At 37.4% G+C, this 21,965-nt stretch overlaps 1 protein-coding gene across 5 annotated transcripts in view; it reads right to left on the reverse strand.

Annotated features, from left to right (window-relative positions):
* The window catches only part of MINDY2 (MINDY lysine 48 deubiquitinase 2), a 116,669-nt gene that overhangs the window by 72,100 nt on the left and 22,604 nt on the right, over positions 1-21,965 (reverse strand). For all 5 annotated transcript variants that reach the window (XR_009518480.1, XR_009518479.1, XR_009518478.1 and 2 more), the window contains exons 3-5: positions 18,056-18,120; positions 8,678-8,836; positions 1,591-1,693 (exon numbers count right to left, since the gene is read on the reverse strand). Coding sequence is in view for 1 of the 5 variants with exons in the window: in XM_060005889.1 (XP_059861872.1) it covers positions 1,591-1,693; positions 8,678-8,836; positions 18,056-18,120 (327 nt within the window). In the remaining 4 variants the exon portion in view is untranslated. The remainder of the gene's footprint in view (positions 1-1,590; positions 1,694-8,677; positions 8,837-18,055; positions 18,121-21,965) is intronic.

Genomic DNA, 21,965 nt, shown 5'->3' on the forward strand with positions numbered 1-21,965 from the left:
AAGTTATCAATTCTATACAAATTAGCTACAGTTTTTTATTATCCCAGGGATTCAATACCAGAGAAATAATAATAATAGTTGTAAAATCACGTTGAGAAAAAGGAGAAGTGATGAAGGGACTGTTTTTTGGTTGTTGTTCATTCTGCTAGTGTAATAAGTCCTACCCCTGTTACATTGCAGCCTAGCTTGGTGAAAATGCTGTCAACATTAGTGTTTCCCATAGCTTCTTACCTTATAAATATATTCATCCAAATATCACTTATTGGCTATCATTCCATCTGTTAACACTTTCTGGACCCTACTGTTCTCTCAATTACTATTGAATAGCATACTGAAAGTTACTGAGAAAGTAGGAATCCACAGATGGATACTTTCTTTATAGCCTGCTTTCTAAGAATATTTACAGTAATGAGAGCTTGGATAAAGAATGGAAAGTTCTAGTGAGGGGAATTTTGTCAACTGAGGGAAAACATTTTTTGTAACAACTTTTGTTGCTCCTCTCTCCCCTAAAATTTAAACTTTGCTGCCTTAGGTTGTAGTGAAAGAGGCGTCACACAAATCAATGATCAATATTGCTGAATATCTGTGTGTTTACTGCAAGTAAAAGACTAGATGAGCCTCAACTAACACACTGTGTATTTTCCTGCTACTGGCCTCTTGCATAAACATGTTAAACTTCTGGATAATTGAGTAGTGTAATTAGTTGGGTTCTTATTAATCAATATAGTATGAGATTCACATACACATCTTCTTTTATATGTTCTTAGGTACTCTTGTAGTCACTTGGTTTTAATTTTTTAAAATGTAGTGACGATAATAAATTTTTATTATACCTCATGTGAAAGAACTGTGTGTCTGCTTCTCACGATTTCTCTTTCTTTTGTTAACACTTCAAACTGAGGAGAACAGCAGTCTCAGTATTTGTGTATATTTATGAAAAAGTGAAGTGGGTGATGGTGAAGTTATACCCAAATGCTATGGTTCCTGATAGCACTCTGGTTTCAAATCTGCTCTTCCCTTCACTGACTGGAACACAGCTTAAAAAACAAACAAACAAACACACAAAAAACACTTCTATGCTGATGAATTTAGCAATTTTTAATTTTAGCTAAGGATTAGGGAAACTGATGATCAAAGGTGTACTCTGATCCAGAACAGAGCTTTAATATACTATATTGTACTGAAATATAAGGTAGAGCTCTACTAAAATGAACACTTGAGTACCATAATATACATCTCAGTCAACAGAAGTGTTCAAGATGAATTATAAAGTTCCCTCAGTACTCCCAAGTAATAACCCTTTTTTAAAAGAGTAATTATCAGTAACCCCTGGGTAACTGATTATATCAAAGATAGCAAGTGATTCCAAAGACTTTTATTAGAATCCAGGAGTGATTTTACAAAACAAATAAAAAGGGTTCTAGGAAAAACCTTTCACTGGTACCTCTATGAATAATTACTTCTTTTAATTCTCATAGGTAGAATCACTTTTATTTTTTAGAAGTTGTATTTAAGACATTTAAAAGACATTAAATTTTAAGACAAGTTACTTTGCCAAGAATAAGTCAGATAATAGCAACACTCACCCACCTTCACTAACCAGCTCACTGTTGTCTGACTGCTTACAAGAGATGATCTTCTCCACTAGCTGGTTGTAGCTGCAGTTACCAACAGCTTTTACAATGTCATCAATCTACAAAACAAATGACTGTCTCACTAATCATGATAAAATTAAAAACAATAACAAAGAAACCCATATAACTCTTGAGGGTTTTATTCTAATATAATACTAAATATAAAAGTATTACTTATGAAAAAAGAAAATCAGCACTAAAATTAACACCCAACAGTTTCCAGTTTTGTTTATGGTTCACAATAACATATTATGAACAATATTGCTTAGCCATATTTCAATTATGGAATAACTAATAAAATGGAATTAGTATATGCAATTTTATTTCTTAAGATTGTAAAGCAAGGCGGGCTTCCCTGGTGGCACAGTGGTTAAGAATCCACCTGCCAATGCAGGGGACACGGGTTCGAGCCCTGGTCCAGGAAGATTCCACATGCGGTGGAGCAACTAAGCCTGTGCGCCACAGCTACTGAGTCTGCGCTCTAGAGCCCTCGAGCCACAACTACTGAGCCCGCTGGCCTAGAGCCCATGCGTTGCAACAAGGGAAGCCACTGCAATGAGAAGCCCGTGCACCGCAACAAAGAGTAGCCCCCCGCTCACCCCAACTAGAGAAAGCTCAACACAGCCAAAAATAAATAAAATAAAAATTTATAAAAAAGATTGTAAAGCAAGGCAAATCTAAAAGATGTTAATTTATGGGATAAACAGGGTTTCCCATTTTATTTGTTACTTAGTTTCTAGCATAGTGGAGATATGAGCAGACATAACTAATGTTATTTCCCTAAACAAAAGTTAATATATATTGATAAGAGAAAATATTTGCCTCATGATTCTTATTTGATCTTTGTCTGTAAAGGTACAGTAGAAAAATAAATTCAAAGTTTTAAGGTATAAGAAAATAAAATTGGGCATCTCTACTCTCCTTCCATATACTTTGCTTTTACTATTGAAGCAAAATAGATATCTGCTGTCTAAACTTACTTTGATTGCCCTCCCATCCCTAAAATATATTTATTTGTAAATTATTTACATGTACTTTATTAATTAATATATTAATTAACACAAATTAATACAATGAAATAAAAAATAAGAGAGGCCATGTTTTTTTTCCACATCCAAATGATCTTCATGAATATCTACTCTGAATACCACAAGAATTGACAGATCTGCACAATAGTAAGGACAGTGGTTTTCAAACTGGGAGCTTTTTAAAAAGCTAAAAGAATTCAAAACTCAAGTTGTTTCTCAAGTGCCTAAGTTTTCATTCCACTGCCTAGCAAAATTTAAGAACAACTTCTCTAGGTTATAATTTTTTGTTGTTCCTGCAAAATTCAAGGATGGTAAAAGCCTCTTAACCATCCAAGTGGGACTGACGGTTGGCTGAAGATCAGTTAATTGAATAAATTAAAGCAGGAAACTGTGGAAAATGTTACATACATATCTTAAACAGTTCATGTTAGCTTAAAACACACAAATGTATTCACTTGTCAACCTTCTGATACGAAGCCAAATAAGGCCGTTTCTTTGAAAGTGGATCTTTTGGCTATGATTCTAGGTAAATGACACAAAAGAATATGCCTTTCAGTTTTCATTTATTTAAAATGAAAACTTAGACCCTTAAGAAGCAGTTTGAGAGCACAATCGCTTTAAATTTTCATTATTTTTTGTAACACCTTTACTGATTACAGCAATTTTCTTTAGTGACTCAACTTCATTGTCTTTCCAAAGAACTGAATTTTCAATCCTAAGGAATCCACAAAAATACACCTTGAATAATAAATACATGATCAATATATAAAAATCAGTTGTACTACTATAGACTAGCAATGAAAAATACAAAGATTTCAAATTTCATAGGCAGGATCTCTACATTAATATTTCATTCAATTAATTCATTTGGATGCCTTTTATGCACTACTATGCACCAGGTGCTGTTAGAGAAACTGAAGACTCAGCAGTGAATAAAATAGATGGTCTATGCTTTCATAAAGTTTATATTCTAGAGAAAGGACAAACAATAAACCAAATAAGCAAAAATATAACATACTAGGTAGTTGTATGCAGTGGTATGCAGCTGTTCTTTGTTTCCATTGTACTATAGCATTCCATAGTATGAATATACTATCATACATTTATTCATTCATCTTTTGATGGCTATTCAAGTTGTTTTCAGTTCGGGGCGATGACAAATAATACTGCTATGAACGTTCCTGTACATTTATCCTGTTTCACAAATCTAGTTTCTCTAGGGAATTTGCCTTGTCAAATTCTTGAGTCTTATCCTCAACTTTACTAGATAACTCCAAACTGCTTTCCAAAGGAGGTAGTCAATTTACATTATCATTAGCATGGAATGAAAATTCTCTATACTGCATATCTTCTCCAATATTTAGTATTGTCAGACTTCTAAATGTCAGCCATTCTGATGGGTGTGTAGTCGTATCTCATTTAGGTTTTAATTTGCATTTCCCTGATGACTAGTTCATACGTTCACTGGTCATTTGGGTATCCATTTTTGTGAAGTGTCTCTTCAAGTCCTTTTTGAAGAATTTTAGCTTTGTTAATCTTCTTTATTATATATTTACTTTCTATTTTAATACTTTTGCTCTTAAGATAGATATAAAGCTCATTAATTTTCAGTCTCATTATTCCTTAATATTCGGTTTTAGGGCTTTAAAAACCCCTTTAAAAACTGTTTTAGCTAAAAAAAAAAAAACTGTTTCAGCTAAATCTCACAAGTTTTGATATTTAGTTGTTGTGTAGTTTAAAATATACTTTAAGTTTCATTATGAATTTTTGATCCAGACAGTCTCTACTGTTTTTTCTGCTGATTTCTAGTTTAATTGCATTGTGGTCAGAGACTATTCTGTACTTCATATATTTTAAATCCTTAAAAATTTGTTGAGGGGCTTCCCTGGTGGCGCAGTGGTTGAGAATCTGCCTGCCAATGCAGGGGACACGGGTTCGAGCCCTGGTCTAGGAAGATCCCACATGCCGCGGAGCAACTGGGCCCGTGAGCCACAATTACTGAGCCTGCGCGTCTGGAGCCTGTGCTCCACAACAAGAGAGGCCACGATAGTGAGAGGCCCGCACACCGCGATGAAGAGCGGCCCCCACTTCCCACAACTAGAGAAAGCCCTTGCACAGACACGAAGACCCAACACAGCCATAAATTAATTAATTAAAAAAAAAAAGATCTTTAAAAAAATTATTAGTTTATTTTAGACTGAGTTGGGTCTTTGTTGCTGCACATGGGCTTTCTCTAGTTGTGGCAAGTGGGGGCTACTCTTTGTTGTGGTACCTGGGCTTCTCATTTCAGTGGCTTCTCTCGTTGCAGAGCACAGGCTCTAGGCATGCGGGCTTCAGTAGTTGTGGCTCGTGAGCTTAGTTGCTCCGCCGCATGTGGGGTCTTCCTGGACCGAGGCTTGAACCCATGTCCCCTGCATTGGCAGGCGGATTCTTAACCACTGAGCCACCAGGGAAGGCCCCAATGCTGCTCTTAAAGAGTTAATTATCAATTAATAATGGAGAAACACCTTCCCGTGGCTGAACTATGGTGCCGGCCCACCATCCAGAAAATGACTGACATTTATTTGCAAGATAATTATTTGCAGTACACATAATCATAATACAAAGAACTAGCCAGTTCTAAGAGATATTTCATAGATACCTATGGATTTCAAATTTTGCCTTGTTCTTTTTTCTTTCTCAGCATCAGAATCCTTCTGTCACAAAACAAGTAAGTAAAATAGACAAAAAGCACAGCTCTCAGGCCGAAGAGTTTGAAAACCACTGTGTAGACCAGAAAAGTCTGATGAAAATTTTCTGTCCTATATTAGAGTACCTTTTTTTCTTTAAGCATATGAATTCAACTGTTTGCCAGGCAATATGTAGCTACACATACAGTCAGAGGGATGATCTGAGTCCAGTTTTTAAAAACTCAGGCTTAAGTTCCTTAGGTCATAAGTTCATCCTCCTCAAGAATCTAGGCTACCTGGCATTGCCATCTGCCAGGATCCAACATGACGCACCTTGGAGGTTTCAGATGCTGGATATGTTTAGACTTTTCAGTGATGTTCTCAGAGACAGAGTGCCAAAAAAAATACAGATGCCCTGCTTACAGTAAGCCACCCTTTCACTGCCCAGAATACCAGTTACTTCTACCAAAGGACAGGGATGAAGAAACACTACCAAATCCTTGCTATTATGATCTCTCCTCCCCTATACATAATGCATGCATGCATGTTTCATTCCATCAGTTAATCTCTATTGAGAACCTAATATGTTCCAGGCACTGTTCTTAACAATGAGAAATAAGAGCCCAGCTCTTATAAAACATACACTCAGACTTCCCTGGTGGCGCAGTGGTTAAGAATCCGCCTGCCAGTGCAGGGGACACGGGTTCGATCCCTGGTCCGGGAAGATCCCACATGCTGCAGAGCAGCTAAGCCCGTGCACCACAACTACTAAGCCTGCGCTCTAGAGCCCATGAGCCACAACTACTGAGCCTGCATGCCACAACTACTGAAGCCCACATGCCTAGAGCCAATGCTCTGCAACAAGAGAAGCCACCACAATGAGAAGTCTGCACACCGCAACGAAGAGTAGCCCCTGCTCGCTGCAACTAGAGAAAGACCATGCACAGCAATGAAGATGCAACGCAGCCAAAAAAAAAATAATAATAAATGAAATAATCAATTAAAAAAAAACAAAAACATACACTCTACTGGGAGATGAGAGTCAATCAAGTTAATAAATAAATAATAATTCTAGATAATGACTGGGGGAAAAGAGGGTAACTCATTTCAACAAGGGAAGGCCTCTCTAACAAGGTGATATCTGATCTAAGACCTGAATAATGAGGAAGTAGAAATGGGGAGATCTGGGAGAACAATGTGTTAGGGTAGTAAAACAGTGCTCCACAGTGGGCAATCAGCTAGTACAAAAACCCGAGCTAGAAATGAGCTTGGTATGTCTGAAAAATAGAAAGGCAGCTGGTGTTGTTGGAGGGTAGTAAAAAGGTGGGAGAATTATGAGGTGAAGTTTGTCAGGAGGCAGAGTCTAGATCACGCAGTATATCATAAAAACTCTAATAAAGGGGCTTCCCTGGTGGCACAATGGTTGAGAATCTGCCTGCTAATGCGGGGACACGGGTTCGAGCCCTGGTCTGGGAGGATCCCACATGCCACAGAGCAACTAGGCCCATGAGCCACAGCTACTGAGCCTGCGCGTCTGGAGCCTGTGCTCCGCAACAAGAGAGGCCGCGATAGTGAGAGGCCCGCGCACCGCGATGAAGAGTGGCCCCCGCTTGCCACAACTAGAGAAAGCCCTCGCACAGAAACGAAGACCCAACACAGCAAAAATAAATAAATTAATTAATAAACTCCTACCCCCAACACTTCTTTAAAAAAAAAAAAACTCTAATAAATATTTTGTATCTTATTTTAAAGAACAGAATAATGCCATTTGCAGCAACATAGATGGACCCAAAGATTGTCATATTGACTGAAGTAAGTCAGATAAAGACATATATCATATGATGTCACTTATATGTAGTATCTAAAAAAATGTTACAAATGCACTTATTTACAAAATAGAAATAAAGGACTTCCCTGGTAGTGCGGTGGTTAAGAATTCGCCTGCCAATGCAGGAGACATGGGTTCGAGCCCTGATCTGGGAAGACCCCACATGCCGTGGAGCAACTAAGCCCATGCGCCACAACTACTGAGCCTGTGTTCTGGAGCCTGCAAGCCACAACTACGGAGCCCATGTGCCGCAGCTACTGAAGCCTGCATGCTCTAGGGCCTGTGTGCTACTGAAGCCTGCACGCCTACAGCCTGTGCTCCGCAACAAGAGAAGCCACTGCAATGAGAAGCCCGTGTGTGGGAACAGAGAGTAGCCCCCACTTGCCACAACTAGAGAAAGCCCACTCACAGCAATGAAGACCCAACACAGCCAAAAATAAATAAATAATAAAATTTAAAATAAACAGAAATAGAGTCACAGATGGAGAAAACAGACTTATGGTTACCAGGGGGCGAAGTGGGGGGAGGGTTAAATTGGGAGATTGGGATTGACATATACACACTACTATATATAAAATAGATAACTAATAAGAACCTACTGTATAGCACAGGGAACTCTACTCAGTACTCTCTAATGGCCTATATGGGAAAAGAATCTAAAAAAGAGTGGATATATGTACATGTATAACTGATTCACTTTGCTTTACACCTGAAACCAACACAACATTGTAAATCAACTATACACCAATAAAAAGTAAAAAAAAAAAAAAAAAAGATTTTCTATCTTATTTTAGTTACACTGGAGGCTTTTAAGGAAAAGGGTAGGGCGCATGGATAAAGGGGAGGGTTTATTTCACAAAGATCACTCTGACTGCCAAGACAATTCACTGGGGGGAAGAATAACCTTTTCAACAAATGGGGCTGGTACAACTGAATATCCACATGCAGAAGAATAACGTTGGATCCCTTCCCCAAACCATATATACAAATCAACTCAAAATGGATCATACTCCTAAATTAAGCACTAAAACTATATACTCTATACTTACATACTTTATATAAGTATACAAAGAACTCTTAGAACCCAGTAACAAAATAGCCCAATTAAAAATGGGCAAGAGATCTGCAGATATTTCTCTAAAGAAGATATACAAATGGTTCATAAGCACATGAAAAGATGATCAACATCATTAGTCATTAGAGAAATGCAAACAATCCACAATGAGATACAACTTTACACCTACTAGGATGGCTGTAATCAAAAAGATAGACAATAACAAGTGTTGATGAGGATGTGGACTCAGCTTTGCAGTTGGCCTCTAACTCCATGAAATTATAGTCAGAAGTCTTGGGCAGATTTAGCAGTCTGGAGGACTGTGCTCTTAACCTCACAATGTGGCTAATTTCATGTAAAAGCACAAAAATATAAGTATCAGAAAATATAAATCTAGATTAATTTGCCAAATTAATAGATTTTTACTATATTTGTGTTCATATAATTTAAGATTTTCTACTTACCTGAGGGTCCACTAGCCATCCATGGTACAAAGGAATATCAAGAAGATCAAATACTATGCATTCTGGTGTATATTCAAACACTCGAACACCAGTGAATTTTACATTTACATCCAAGCCTGTCTGTAGTTTGTGCAGTACTGCCATAGCATCACTCATATTCTGAAAAATAGAAAGGGGAAGAGAAAAAATAAGGAAAATCAAACAACAACAAAAAAGATATTTAAATGCAGGCACATTTACTACAAATTTTCCATTTTATCCAATTTATTCATTCCTTCAATTTTTATTATTAAGTACCTACTATGTGCCAGGCACTAGTATGAGATCTAATGATAAAATAGTGGATAAAACAAAGTTCCTAATCTCATGGAACTAACATTCTACTATGAGAGACAAATACATAAATTATAAAGTCAAGTATTAGTAAGAAAAATTGAACAGGATAAGGATGTACAGAGTGAGAGGGGTGAGGGACCTATTTTTAGACCAGGAAGTCCAAAGACAAAATTTCTAGTCAAAGAGGAAGGCCTCTTCTACTTCTAGGTATATTCCTAAAAGAATTGAAAGAATTTAAAGCATCGTCTTGAAGAGATATGTGTACACCCATATTCATTGCAGCATTATTCACAACAGCCAAGAGGTGGAAGCAGCTCAAATGTCCATTAACAGATAAATGGATAAAGGGAACATAGTATACATATACAATGGAATATTATTCAGCCTTAAAAAAATAAAGAAGGAAATACTATTACATGCTGCAACATGGATGAAACTTGAGGACATTATGCTGAGTGAAATAAGGTGCTGCAAAAGAACAAATACTGTATGACTCCACTTATGTGAGATATCTAGAGTAGTCAAAATCATGGAAATAGAAAGTAGAATGGTAGTTGTCAGGAGCTGGAGGGAGGGAGATCTGGAGAGTTGCTCAACGAGTATAGAATTTTAGTTTTACAAGATGAAAATGTCCTAGAGATGTTATACAAGAATATAAATACAGTTAACACGACAAAACTATACACTTAAAGATGGTTAAGAGAGTAAATTTTATATTATGTTTTTTAACCACAATTTAAAAAAAAGAAAGAAAAAGAAATGAGCTATCAAGCCATGAACAGACATGGAGAAAATTTACACGTACATTACTAAGTGAAAGAAGCCAATCTGAAATATATTGTATGATTCCAAATGACACAGTGGGAAAAGGCAAAACGATGGAGACAGTAAAAAGATCAGTGGTTGCCAGGGGTTAGGAGGAGGGAGGGATGTACTGGCAGAGCACTGAGCACTTTTACGGCAGTGAAAACTATTCTGTAGGATACTATAAAGGTGGATACATGTCATTATACATTTCTCAAAACCCAAAGAAAGTATAAACACCAAGAGTGAACCCTAATGTAAACTATGGACTTTGGGTAATAATTATGTATCAATGTAAATGGTGGGAGATGAAGTCTGAGATAAAGGCTGGATCACAAAGACTTGTTGGTCAAATTAAAGAGTCGTTCTGTCCACAACAGTTTTCTCAATAAACACGGTCATATAAGTGTGTAATGAAGACTATTTTAAAACATGTTTTTCTAAACGTTTTAATATATTAAATATGGACATAATTTAGAGGGTATATTTGATAGAACAAATAAAAACCAATATATAAAATTTGATAAAATTTTATTGAATCCCTACTGTTAATCAGACACTGTGCTACACACTAAAGATATAAAACAGGAGCAGACTATAGCCTACTGGAGGGCTTATAGTAGAAAGAGTGAACATGAAATAAATCCTTTTATATTAAAATTAGGGACTGTCACTGAAATCTCAGATGGACAAATTTAGGTCATAATAACAAAGTTCTGTTTTACCAATTAACTTATAAAATTCCATGCTAAGAGACTATACAGAGTGAAAACAAATTATTCAAATGTTTTAAATTTATGAATGAAGAATTTATAACAGGATAACACTGTTATATACTCTTTGGATTTTGTCAGTTTCACCTCTAATAACTATATTCCCCCAAAACAATATATTTTCTCAGTCTTCCTAAAAGTTGAACCCTTGAAAACAATCCGCTCACATTTTTTGACTTTCAGTGTTTTAAAACTTTTCCTAAAGCCATAACAATGATGAATGTGAGAAAATAGTAACAATAATGAGCCACTGTAGGATTATAGTTCTACCACTGATGCTACTGATTTTTTTCTGCTATTTGTTAAATTCTTAATTGCCAGTCATCCAGTTTCCTTCAGGGGGAAGTATAATTTCTAACAGCTCCTGGACTCAAGCTTATACCTTTATGTATCTTCTACATTTTTAATAGACTATAAAATGTTAAAATAACTAAGTTAATACAATTAATAATATCCATAAATAAAACTGATAAAAATAAACAAATTTATAAACAAAGAGTTAAAAAGAGTATTTTGCCATCTTGTTCTTGAATCCAAATGGGTGCTTACAAGAAAGGATTACTACTCCTTTAAGCCAGTAGTTCAACTGTTTCTTAGAATTTTTCTTAAAGGTACTGTTAACGTAGTGAAATTTTGAAGTTAAATATAAGATAGATTTAAAAAATATATTTGCAGTCATATAAAAACCTGTCATAAACACACACACACACAGTATTTTCTTGTGTTGTCATCATTAAGCAAAACTGAAAGAAATACACTCTTTGTTTATATTATGATTTCTGGTAAAAGGGTTTTTAATTAGGAAGACTGCAGCTCTGCATTGGTCTTTCTAAAATTTAGGCTTAAGCATTTCTGCTCACACAAAACTATACAAAAAGAACATTGTTACATCACACCTGTGGAACATTAAGCACCAGCTTAGACTCAGTCTTATCAGCTTGGTACATACTATTCTCAAAACTAATGGTAATGCAATCACAATACCTTATAAATAGTTTTAGAGCTTATTTTAAATGCAGGGTACTTTCTGTCTAACATGTTTATAAGAAATGCAAGTGGTTGTTAGTGTCTGTTTCAACTTTGAAGCAAAACTTTACTTCCAATCATTTTTCAAGAGTCTAGATCACCTTAATGGAAACATACCCTGAGACTACAAAACAGACTTGAAACAAAGTGCTGATATCATTTGCAAATACTCATCGCTCAAGATTTTCTCAAAAAACAAATACCGTATGCTAACACATATATATGGAATAAAAAAAAAATGGTTCTGATGAACCTAGGAGCAGGACAGGAATAAAGAGGCAGACATAGAGAATGGACTTGAGGACATGGGGAGGGGGAAGGGTAAGCTGGGACGAAGTAAGAGAGTGGCATGGACATATATACACTACCAAATGTAAAATAGATAGCTAGTGGCAAGCAGCTGCAGAGTACAGGGAGATCAGCTTGGTGCTTTGTGACCACCTAGAACGGTGGAATAGGGAGGGTGGGAGGGGGACGCAAGAGGGAGGGGATATGGGGATATATGTATACATATAGCTGATTCACTTTGTTATACAGCAGAGACTAACACAACATCGTAAAGCAATTATACTTCAAATAAAGATGTTAAAAAATGAATCAATAAATAAAAAGATTTTCTCAAGACTGTGCAACAGAAGTAAAATGAATTTTGAGGTTAATGTGAAACTGCAACTATGATCCATAATTTCTAATTTCAAGTTTTTGTATTAATCATAATAGCCTTGCTGATTTCAATAAGAAATGATACAAATTTGATAAATAAATGATATAAATTTAACCATAATACTTTATACTTATAAAATATTTACTGGTTTTATATATTGAAGGTTAGCCTAAGATTTCATTTGAAAAGAAGTTTCCATTGTGAGAAATGTTTAGAAATCCTTGCTTTAAGCTACAAATTCCAATAGAATTTAAATGATTTAGCATACCTACTTGGCTTTAGCTATGGATTTCCTACCTTACACAGTGATGCAATGCAACATACTGGCTTTTCCATTTTATTAGGACTAGATTATTTGAACATTCAAATTCAAGAAATTTTGCAATACCAAAATGAATTTTGTTTTCTTTTTGCCATTTGGATACTGGTGAAAGTATGTAGTAAGGGTTACTTTGAAAGTAAACATAAAGGTTCCAATGATATCTGTTTCTTCCCTGCCTGATACTTCTTCCACTGTAAGAACCTGATTTCTTCTTGCCTTCCATTGTCAAACAAAGGAAGAATACTGAAGAAAATGAAGCTATGCTTGCTTTCTTACAGCTCCAATAATTTTGAGCCCAGTGGTCCCCTCCTATATTACAGAATAGTATCTCTAAAGAACGTGCCAAGCAATGTAGACACATTGAAACTATGAAACAGCAGATTTAGTCCTAATGACATACCCCAGACATCATTTGCTGAACTGTTTCCTACATATAATTTAGTTGTAAAATGTACACAAATGAGGAAAGATAAATCAATAACAAATTCACTTGAAAGTCAATTTTTTCAAGGAAAATACCAAGTTATCATTCTACATAGGTGTGTAGAATGATATCTATGTTTCATTCTACATTGCATATAGATTCACATAAAAGACAGATCAGCAAAGTACGGCCTGTGGGTCAAATAAGGCTGTGAGCTGAGAATGGTTTTTACATTTTTAAAAGGGTGTAAAAAGAGAAAACAAAGAATATGCCCAAAAATCCACTGAGACTCCCTCTTGCGAGAGCACCGGAATCACAACCCACTGCTGAACAATCATGGACAGGAAGACACTGGAACTCACCAAAAAAGATACCCCACATCCAAAGACAAAGGAGAAGCCACAATGAGATGGTAGGAGGGGTACAATCACAATAAAATCAAATCCCATAACTGCTGGGTGGGTGACTCACAAACTGGAGAACACTTATATCACAGAAGTCCACCCACTGCAGTGAAGGTTCTGAGCCCCACGTCAGGCTTCCCAACCTGGGGGTCCAGCAACAGGAGGAGGAATTCCTAGAGAATCAGGCTTTGAAGGCTAGCGGGATTTGATTGCAGGACTTTGACAGCAGAGACTCCACTCTTGGAGGGCACACACAAAGTAGTGCGCACATCGGGACCCAAGGGAAGGAGCAGTGACCCCAGGGGAGACTGAACCAAACCTACCTGCTAGTGTTGGAGGGTCTTCTGCAGAGGCAGGGGGTGGATGTCGCTTACTGTGGGGACAGGGACACTGGAAGCAGAAGTTCTGGGAAGTACTCCTTAGTGTGAGCCCTCCCAGAGTCTGCCATTAGCCCCACCAAAGAGCCGGGTAGGCTCCAGTGCTGGGTCGCCTCAGGCCAAACAACCAACAGGGAGGGAACCCAGCCCAACCCATCAGCAGACAAGTGGATTAAAGTTTTACTGAGCTCTGCCCACCAGAGCAACACCCAGCTCTACCCACCACCAGTCCCTCCCATCAGGAAGCTTGCACAAGCCTCTTAGATAGCCTCATCCATGAGACAGCAGACAGCAGAGCAAGAAGAACTACAATTCTGCAGCCTGTGGAAGGAAAACCACATTCACAGAAAGATAGACAAGATGAAAAGACAGAGGACTTTGTACCAGATGAAGGAACAAGATAAAACCCCAGAAAAACAACTAAATGAAGTGGAGAAAGGCAACCTTCCAGAAAAAGAATTCAGAATAATGATAGTGAAGATGATCCAGGACCTCGGGAAAAGAATGGAGGCAAAGATCAAGAAGATGCAAGAAATGTTTAACAAAAGCCTAGAAGAATTAAAGAACAAACAGAGATGAACAATACAATAACTGAAACGAAAAATACACTAGATGGAATCAATAGCAGAATAACTGAGGCAGAAGAACGGATAAGTGACCTGGAAGACAGAATGGTGGAATTCACTGCCGTGGAACAGAATAAACAAAAAAGAATGAAAAGAAATGAAGACAGCCTAAGGGACCTCTGGGACAACACTGAATGCAACAACATTTGCATTATAGGGGTCCCAGAAGGAGAAGAGAGAGAGAAAGGACCCAAGAAAATATGTGAAGAGATTATAGTCAAAAACTTCCCTAACATGGGAAAGGAAATAGCCATCCAAGTACAGGAAGTGCAGACAGTCCCAGGCAGGATAAACCCAAGAAGAAACCCGCCGACACACACAGTAATCAAATTGACAAAAATTAAAGACAAAGAAAAATTATTGAAAGCAATGAGGGAAAAAGGACAAATAACATACAAGGGAACTCCCATAAGGTTAACAGCTGATTTCTCAGCAGAAACTCCACAAGCCAGAAGGGAGTGGCACAATATATTTAAAGTGGTGAAAGGGAAGAACATACAACCAAGATTATTCTATTTGGCAAGGATCACATCCAGAATCAGTGGAGAAATCAAAAGCTTTACAGACAAGCAAAAGCTAGGAGAATTCAGCACCACCAAACCAGCTCTACAACAAATGCTAAAGGAACTTCTCTAAGTGGGAAATACAAGAGAAGAAAAGGACCTACAAAAACAAACCCAAAGCAATTAAGAAAATGGTAAAGGAGCATAGATATCAATAATTACCTTAAACATGAATGGATTAAATGCTCCAACCAAAAGACACAGGCTCGCTGAATATATACAAAAACAAGGCCCATATATATGCTGTCTACAAGAGACGCACTTCAGACCTAGGGACACATACAGACTGAAAGTGAGGGGATGGAAAAAGATATTCCATGCAAATGGAAATCAAAAGAAAGCTGGAGTAGCAATACTCATATCAGATAAAATACACTTTAAAATAAAGAATGTTACAAGAGACAAGGAAGGATACTACATAATGATCAAGGGATCAATCCAAGAAGAAGATATAACAGTTGTAAATATATATGCACCCAACACAGGAGCACCTCAATATGTAAGGCAACTGCTAACAGCTATAAAAGAGGAAATTGACAGTAACACAATAATAGTGGGGGACTTTTAACACCTCACTTACACCAATGGACAGATCATCCCAACAGAAAATTAATAAGGAAACACAAGCTTTAAATGACACAATGGACCATATAGATTTAATTGATATTTATAGGACATTCCTTCCAAAAATAGCAGATTACACTCTCTTATCAAGTGCACATGGAACATTCTCCAGGATTGATCACATTGTGGGTCACAAATCAAGCCTTGGTAAATTTAAGAAAATTGAAATCATATCAAGCATCTTTTCCGACCACAACGCTATGAGATTAGAAATCAATTACAGCAAAAAAAACCATAAAAAACACAAAGACATGGAGGGTAAACAATACGTTACTAAATAACTAACAGATCACTGAAGAAATTAAAGAGGAAATCAAAAAATATCTACAGACAAATTACAATGAAAACATGATGATCCAAAACCTATGGGATGCAGCAAAAGCAGGTGGGATTAACATATATACACTAATATGTATAAAATGGATAACCAATAAGAACCTGATATATAAAAAAAAATTTTTTTTAAAAAGATGACACAAACAGATAGAGAGATATACCATGTTCTTGGACTGGAAGAATCAATATTGTTAAAATAACTATACTACCCAAAGCAATCTAAAGATTCAATGCAATCCCTATGAAATCACCAATGGCACTTTTTACAGAACTAGAACAAAAAGTCTTAAAATTTTATGCAGACACAAGACCCCGAATAGCCAAAGCAGTCTTGAGGGAAAAAAGTGGAGCTGGAGGAATCAGACTCCCTGAATTCAGACTATACTACAAAGCTACAATAATCAAGACAATATGGTACGGGCACGAAAACAGAAATATAGATCAATGGAACAGGATAGAAAGTCCAAAGATAAACCCACGTACCTATGGTCAACTAATCTATGACAAAGCAAGCCAGGATGTACAATGGAGAAAAGACAGTCTCTTCAATAAGTGGTGTTGGGAAAACTGGACAGCTACATGTAAAAGAATGAAATTAGAACACTCCCTAACACCATACACAAAAATAAACTCAAAATGGATTAAAGACCTAAATGTAAGGCCAGACACTATAAAAGTCTTAGAGGAAAACATAGGAAGAACACTCTTTGACATAAATCACAGCAAGGTCTTTTTTGATCCACCTCCTAGAGTAATGGAAATAAAAATAAACAAATGGGACCTAATAAGACTTAAGAGCTTTGTAAAGCAAAGCAAACCACAAACAAGACAAAAAGACAACCTTCAGCATGGGAGAAAATATTTGCAAACGAATCAACGGACAAAGGATTAATCTCCAAAATATATAAACAGCTCATGTAGCTCAATATTAAAAAAACAAACAACCCAATCAAAAAATGGGCAGGGCTTCCCTGGTGGTGCAGTGGTTGAGAGTCCGCCTGCCGATGCAGGGGACGTGGGTTCGTGCCCCGGTCTGGGAAGATCCCACATGCCGCAGAGCGGCTGGGCTCGTGAGCCATGGCCACTGAGCCTGCGCGTCTGGAGCCTGTGCTCCGCAACGGGAGAGGCCACAATAGTGAGAGGCCCACGTACAGAAAAAAAAAAAAAAAAAAAAAAAAAAAATGGGCAGAAGACCTAAATAGACATTTCTCCAAAGAAGACATACAGATGGCCAAGAAGCACATAAAAAGCTGCTCAACATCACTAATTATTAGAGAAATGCAAATTAAAACTACAATGAGGTATCACCTCACACCAATTAGAATGGGCATCAACAGAAAATCTACAAACAACAAATGCTGGAGAGGGTGTGGAGAAAAGGGAACCCTCTTGCAATGTTGGTGGGAATGTAAATTGATACAGCCCCTTTGGAGAACAGTATGGAGGTTCCTTAAAAAACTAAAAATAGAATTACCATATGACCCAGCAATCCCACTACTGGGCATATACCCAGAGAAAACCATAATTCAAAAGACACATGCACCCCAATGTTCATTGCAGCACTATTTACAATAGCCAGGTCATGGAAGCAACCTAAATGCCCATCGACAGACGAATGGATAAAGAAGATGTGGTGTATATATATACAATGGAATATTACTCAGCCATAAAAAGGAACAAAATTGGGTCATTTGTAGAGACGTGGATGGATCTAGAAATTGTCATACAGAGTCAAGTAAGTCGGAAAGAGAAAAACAAATATCGTATATTAATGCATATATGTGGAACCTATAAAAATGGTACAGATGAACTGGTTTACAAGGCAGAAATAGAGACACAGATGTAGAGAACAAACATATGGACACCAAGGGGGGAAAGTGGTGGGGGTGGTGGTGGGGGTGGTATGATGAATTGGGAGATTGGGATTGACATATATACACTAATATGTATAAAATAGATAACTAATAAGAACCTGCTGTATAAAAAAATAAATAAAATTCAAAAATTAAAAAAAAAAGGAAAGCCACTGATAGAGACCAATGAATATATCCGTAAGTAAAAATTAACTATCTTAATATAACAAAAATTGTATCTATTACCTGCTCATAGTTTAAACGTTGAATTTCCGAAATTTCTTTTGGTTTTGTATCAAGCATGTAGTCTCCTGTAAAAAGAAACGGTAAAGTTGCCTTTTAAAAATATTACGTTTTATCTAATTACAAAGGTAATATATTTTAATTATAAATTGTAGCAATAGGTAACATAAAATATTTACCCCCCCATTCAGAGAAAATCAATGTTAACTGTTAGCTAAGGTCTCACATATTTTTTTCAGTGTACATCCTATGTTTTGAACTTTCTTTTTCCTCCTCTTTATATTTAAGCATCTTTCCATGTCACTACAATAAAGCTCTAAAAGGTTTTTACCAAGTTTCACTGCTATCAGCAAGATAACTATTACCCCAATACCTTTCCAAGAATGGGTGTCATCAGTCTTCTAAATGTTTGTCATTCTTAGAAGTAAGCAAACATTTTTTTTTGCATTTAAAAAATTGGTATCTTAGTGGTTACCGGTGAGGAGAGGGGAGAGAGAGAGGCAAGAAAGGGGTATGGAATTGAGATACAAACTACTACATATAAAATAGATAAGCAACAAGAATATATTGTATAGCACAGGGAATTATAGCCATTATCTTGTAATAGCTTTTAATGGAGTATAATCTGTAAAAATACTGAATCACTATGCTGTACACCTGAAACTAATATAATATTGTAAAGCAACTATACTTCCCCCAAACTGATACATTTTTATACAGGTATTTTCACTTGGTATCACCATTTTAATATATAAATGACTTTAAAAAATAAATTTATTTACTTATTTATTTTTGGCTGCATTGGGTCTTTGTTGCTGCACACGGGCTTCCTCTAGTTGCAGCAAGCAGGGGCTACTCTTCGTAGCGGTGCGCGGTCTCCTTATTGCGGTGGCTTCTCTTGTTGCAGAGCACAGGCTCTAGGCGTGCAGGCTTCATTAGTTGTGGCACACGGGCTCAGTAGTTGTGACTCGCGGCCTCTAGAGTGCAGGCTCAGTAGTTGTGGCACGTGGGCTTAGTTACTCCGCGGCATGTGGGATCTTCCCAGCCCAGGGCTCGAACCCGTGTTCCCTGGAACCCGTGTTCCCTGCATTGGCAGGCGGATTCTTAACCGCTGTGCTACCAGGGAAGCCCCTATAAATGACTTTCAGTATACGTGATACCTTTTAAATATATGTAGCATCATTTTAATATATGCAGTAACTTTTTATCCATGTTTTGCCTTTTTAACTATGTATTAATTATATATACTTTTCTTTGAATTGCCTGCCTATACAACTATCATTTTTTTTTTTTTACTGAACCACATAAAAGCTCTTTTTCAGTTAGAGAAATTAGAACATTTCCTGTTATACATGGTAAATTTTTTTTTCCCATAATGGCTTCTGAGTTTATGGTGATGTTTTTTGCCTACTTTTCACCATACAGAAATATTTAATTTCAGTATAGTCAAATTCTTCTATTATAGCTTCTGGGTTTGATGGGTTTGATGTCATGTTAGAAAGATTTTCACCTCTTCAGAGTATACAAACATTCACATATACTTTCTTCATGTAATTTTATGTTTGTCTTTTTTTACGTTTAAATCTTTAATTTATCTGGAATTAATTTGATATAAACAGTGATACATGGAACTAACTTCTCAGCCAGCCTCCCAAATCACTAAGTTGATAAATTGTTTTATTAACTTTTATTTTCAAATTCAAAATAAACTTCTAAAGACTGCATCAAGTATTCTTTTAGGGACTTCCCTGGTGGCACAGTGGTTAAGAATCCACCTGCCAGTGCAGGGGACATGGGTTCGAGCCCTGGTCCGGGAAGACCCCACATGCCAAGGAGCAACTAAGCCCATGCGCCACAATTACTGAGCCTGCGCTCTAGAGCCCGTGAGCCACAACTACTAAGCCGATGAGCCACAACTACTGAAGCCCATGCGCTTAGAGCCTGTGCTCTGCAACAAGAGAAGCCACCACAAATCAGAAGCCCATGCACCACAACAAAGATTAGCCCCTGCTTGCTACAACTAGCGAAAGCTGCATGCAGCAACGAAGACCCAACGCAGCCAAAGATAAATACATAAATAAGTTTTTAAAAAAGTATTCTTTTGGGCTTCCCTGGTGGCGCAGTGGTTGAGGGTCCGCCTGTTGATGCGGGGGACACGGGTTCGTGCCCCGGTCCGGGAGGATGCCACGTGCCGCGGAGCGGCTGGCTGGGCCTGTGAGCCGTGGCCGCTGGGCCTGCGCGTCCGGAGCCTGTGCTCCGCGGCGGGAGGGGCCACAGCAGTGAGAGGCCCGCGTACGGCAAAAACAAAACAAGACCAAAAAAAAAAAAAAGTATTCTTTTAATCTCTCCAACTCTGATAATAAAGGAATTCCTACGAACATCAATATATTATTATTTTTGCTTTTATTTAGAACTTTAAGATGGCAAAATCTAACTGATAACAATTTTATTCCACCATAGGTACAGGAATTCTAAATCACTAAATTAATTCATTCACAGAAATATATAAGCAAGTGTATTTAACAAATATTTTTGAATCCTTATTATACATGGCACATTGTATATTTACATGTTGAGGTTTTAATATAGCATTTAACTGAAAACTACGCTTTGAGTAAATTTTATACATTATTTATTCAAATAATAGAGAACATATTTGCTATACTGGTATCCTATATCTCATTTAAGCTCTGTATTTATCCTGATAAAAGACTGTAGTGTATGCTTTCCTACAACTTTAATAGGGTCAGGATGCAGAACATTACATAATTCAATACTAAATGACCCTAGATATGCTATCATGGATTAAAGCTTAGGTGCTAAGAATAGAATAATTATTGGGAAAGACTCAGATAAGCAACTCCTCTTTTCCTGAGGTCAGAAAAGATCTTCAGACAAGAGAAGAATGGCCTGACTAAGGGAGGCAGCCTCTGTGATGGACCTCAATGAGCCCTATAGCCTGGCATTCATACCTTTGTATAATCACCTTCCCTTGAGTGTGGACTAGATTCACTTCTAGTGAATCAAATACAACAGAATTAATGAAATGTCACTTACAAAATTATAAAAGAAAATATTGTGTCGTTTGTCATGGTGCTTTCTCATTTGCTCACTCTGAGGAATGCCACCTGCCATGTTCTGAGCTGCCTTTTGGAGATGCCCACGGCAAGGAATTGAAGGAAGCCTCTACAGAGAGAGCCACAGAGAGCCACAGTCAATGAGGAACTGAGAACCTCAGTCCAACAACCTGTGAGGAACTGAATCCTGCCAACAACCAAGTGAGTAAGCTTGGAAGCAGATCTTCCTCAGTTGGGCCTGGAGATAAGACTGCAGCCCCAACTGACACACTGACTGCAACCTCATGAGAGACCTTAAGCCGGAGTCACTTAGCCACACCCAGATTCCTGACCTACAGATACTGTGTGATAATAAACGTTCATTGTTCTGACTAAATTTTGGGGTGATATGAAGCAATAGACATATGTATTTTTAGGAAAGTTTGTAATAGAGAATTAGATATTTTTAAAAGACTGATTTTGAGTTTTTAAGGGAGCATCTTTCAGTTTTAGATATCTAAATAAATCATCTCTTAAGAATTCTGTCTAGCTTATCTAACCTTTATAACAAAATTGGTCAACAATACTACTTCAATCAAAACTATTTATTGAGGGACTTCCCTGGTGGTCCAGTGGTTAAGAATCTGCCTTCCAATGAAGGGGATGCAGGTTCAATCCCTGGTCGGGGAACTAAGATCCCACATGCTGTGGGGCAACTAAAACCACACACCGCGACTACTGAGCCTGCACACTCTAGAGTCCACGCACCACAACTAGAGAGCGCTCATGCTGCAACTACTGAGCCCATGGGCTCTGGAGCCCACGTGCCACAATTAGAGAGCTCACACGCTGCCAAC

This window comes from Delphinus delphis, chromosome 2 (assembly GCF_949987515.2).
Source record: "Delphinus delphis chromosome 2, mDelDel1.2, whole genome shotgun sequence".
In the NCBI taxonomy this organism is placed as follows: domain Eukaryota; kingdom Metazoa; phylum Chordata; class Mammalia; order Artiodactyla; family Delphinidae; genus Delphinus; species Delphinus delphis.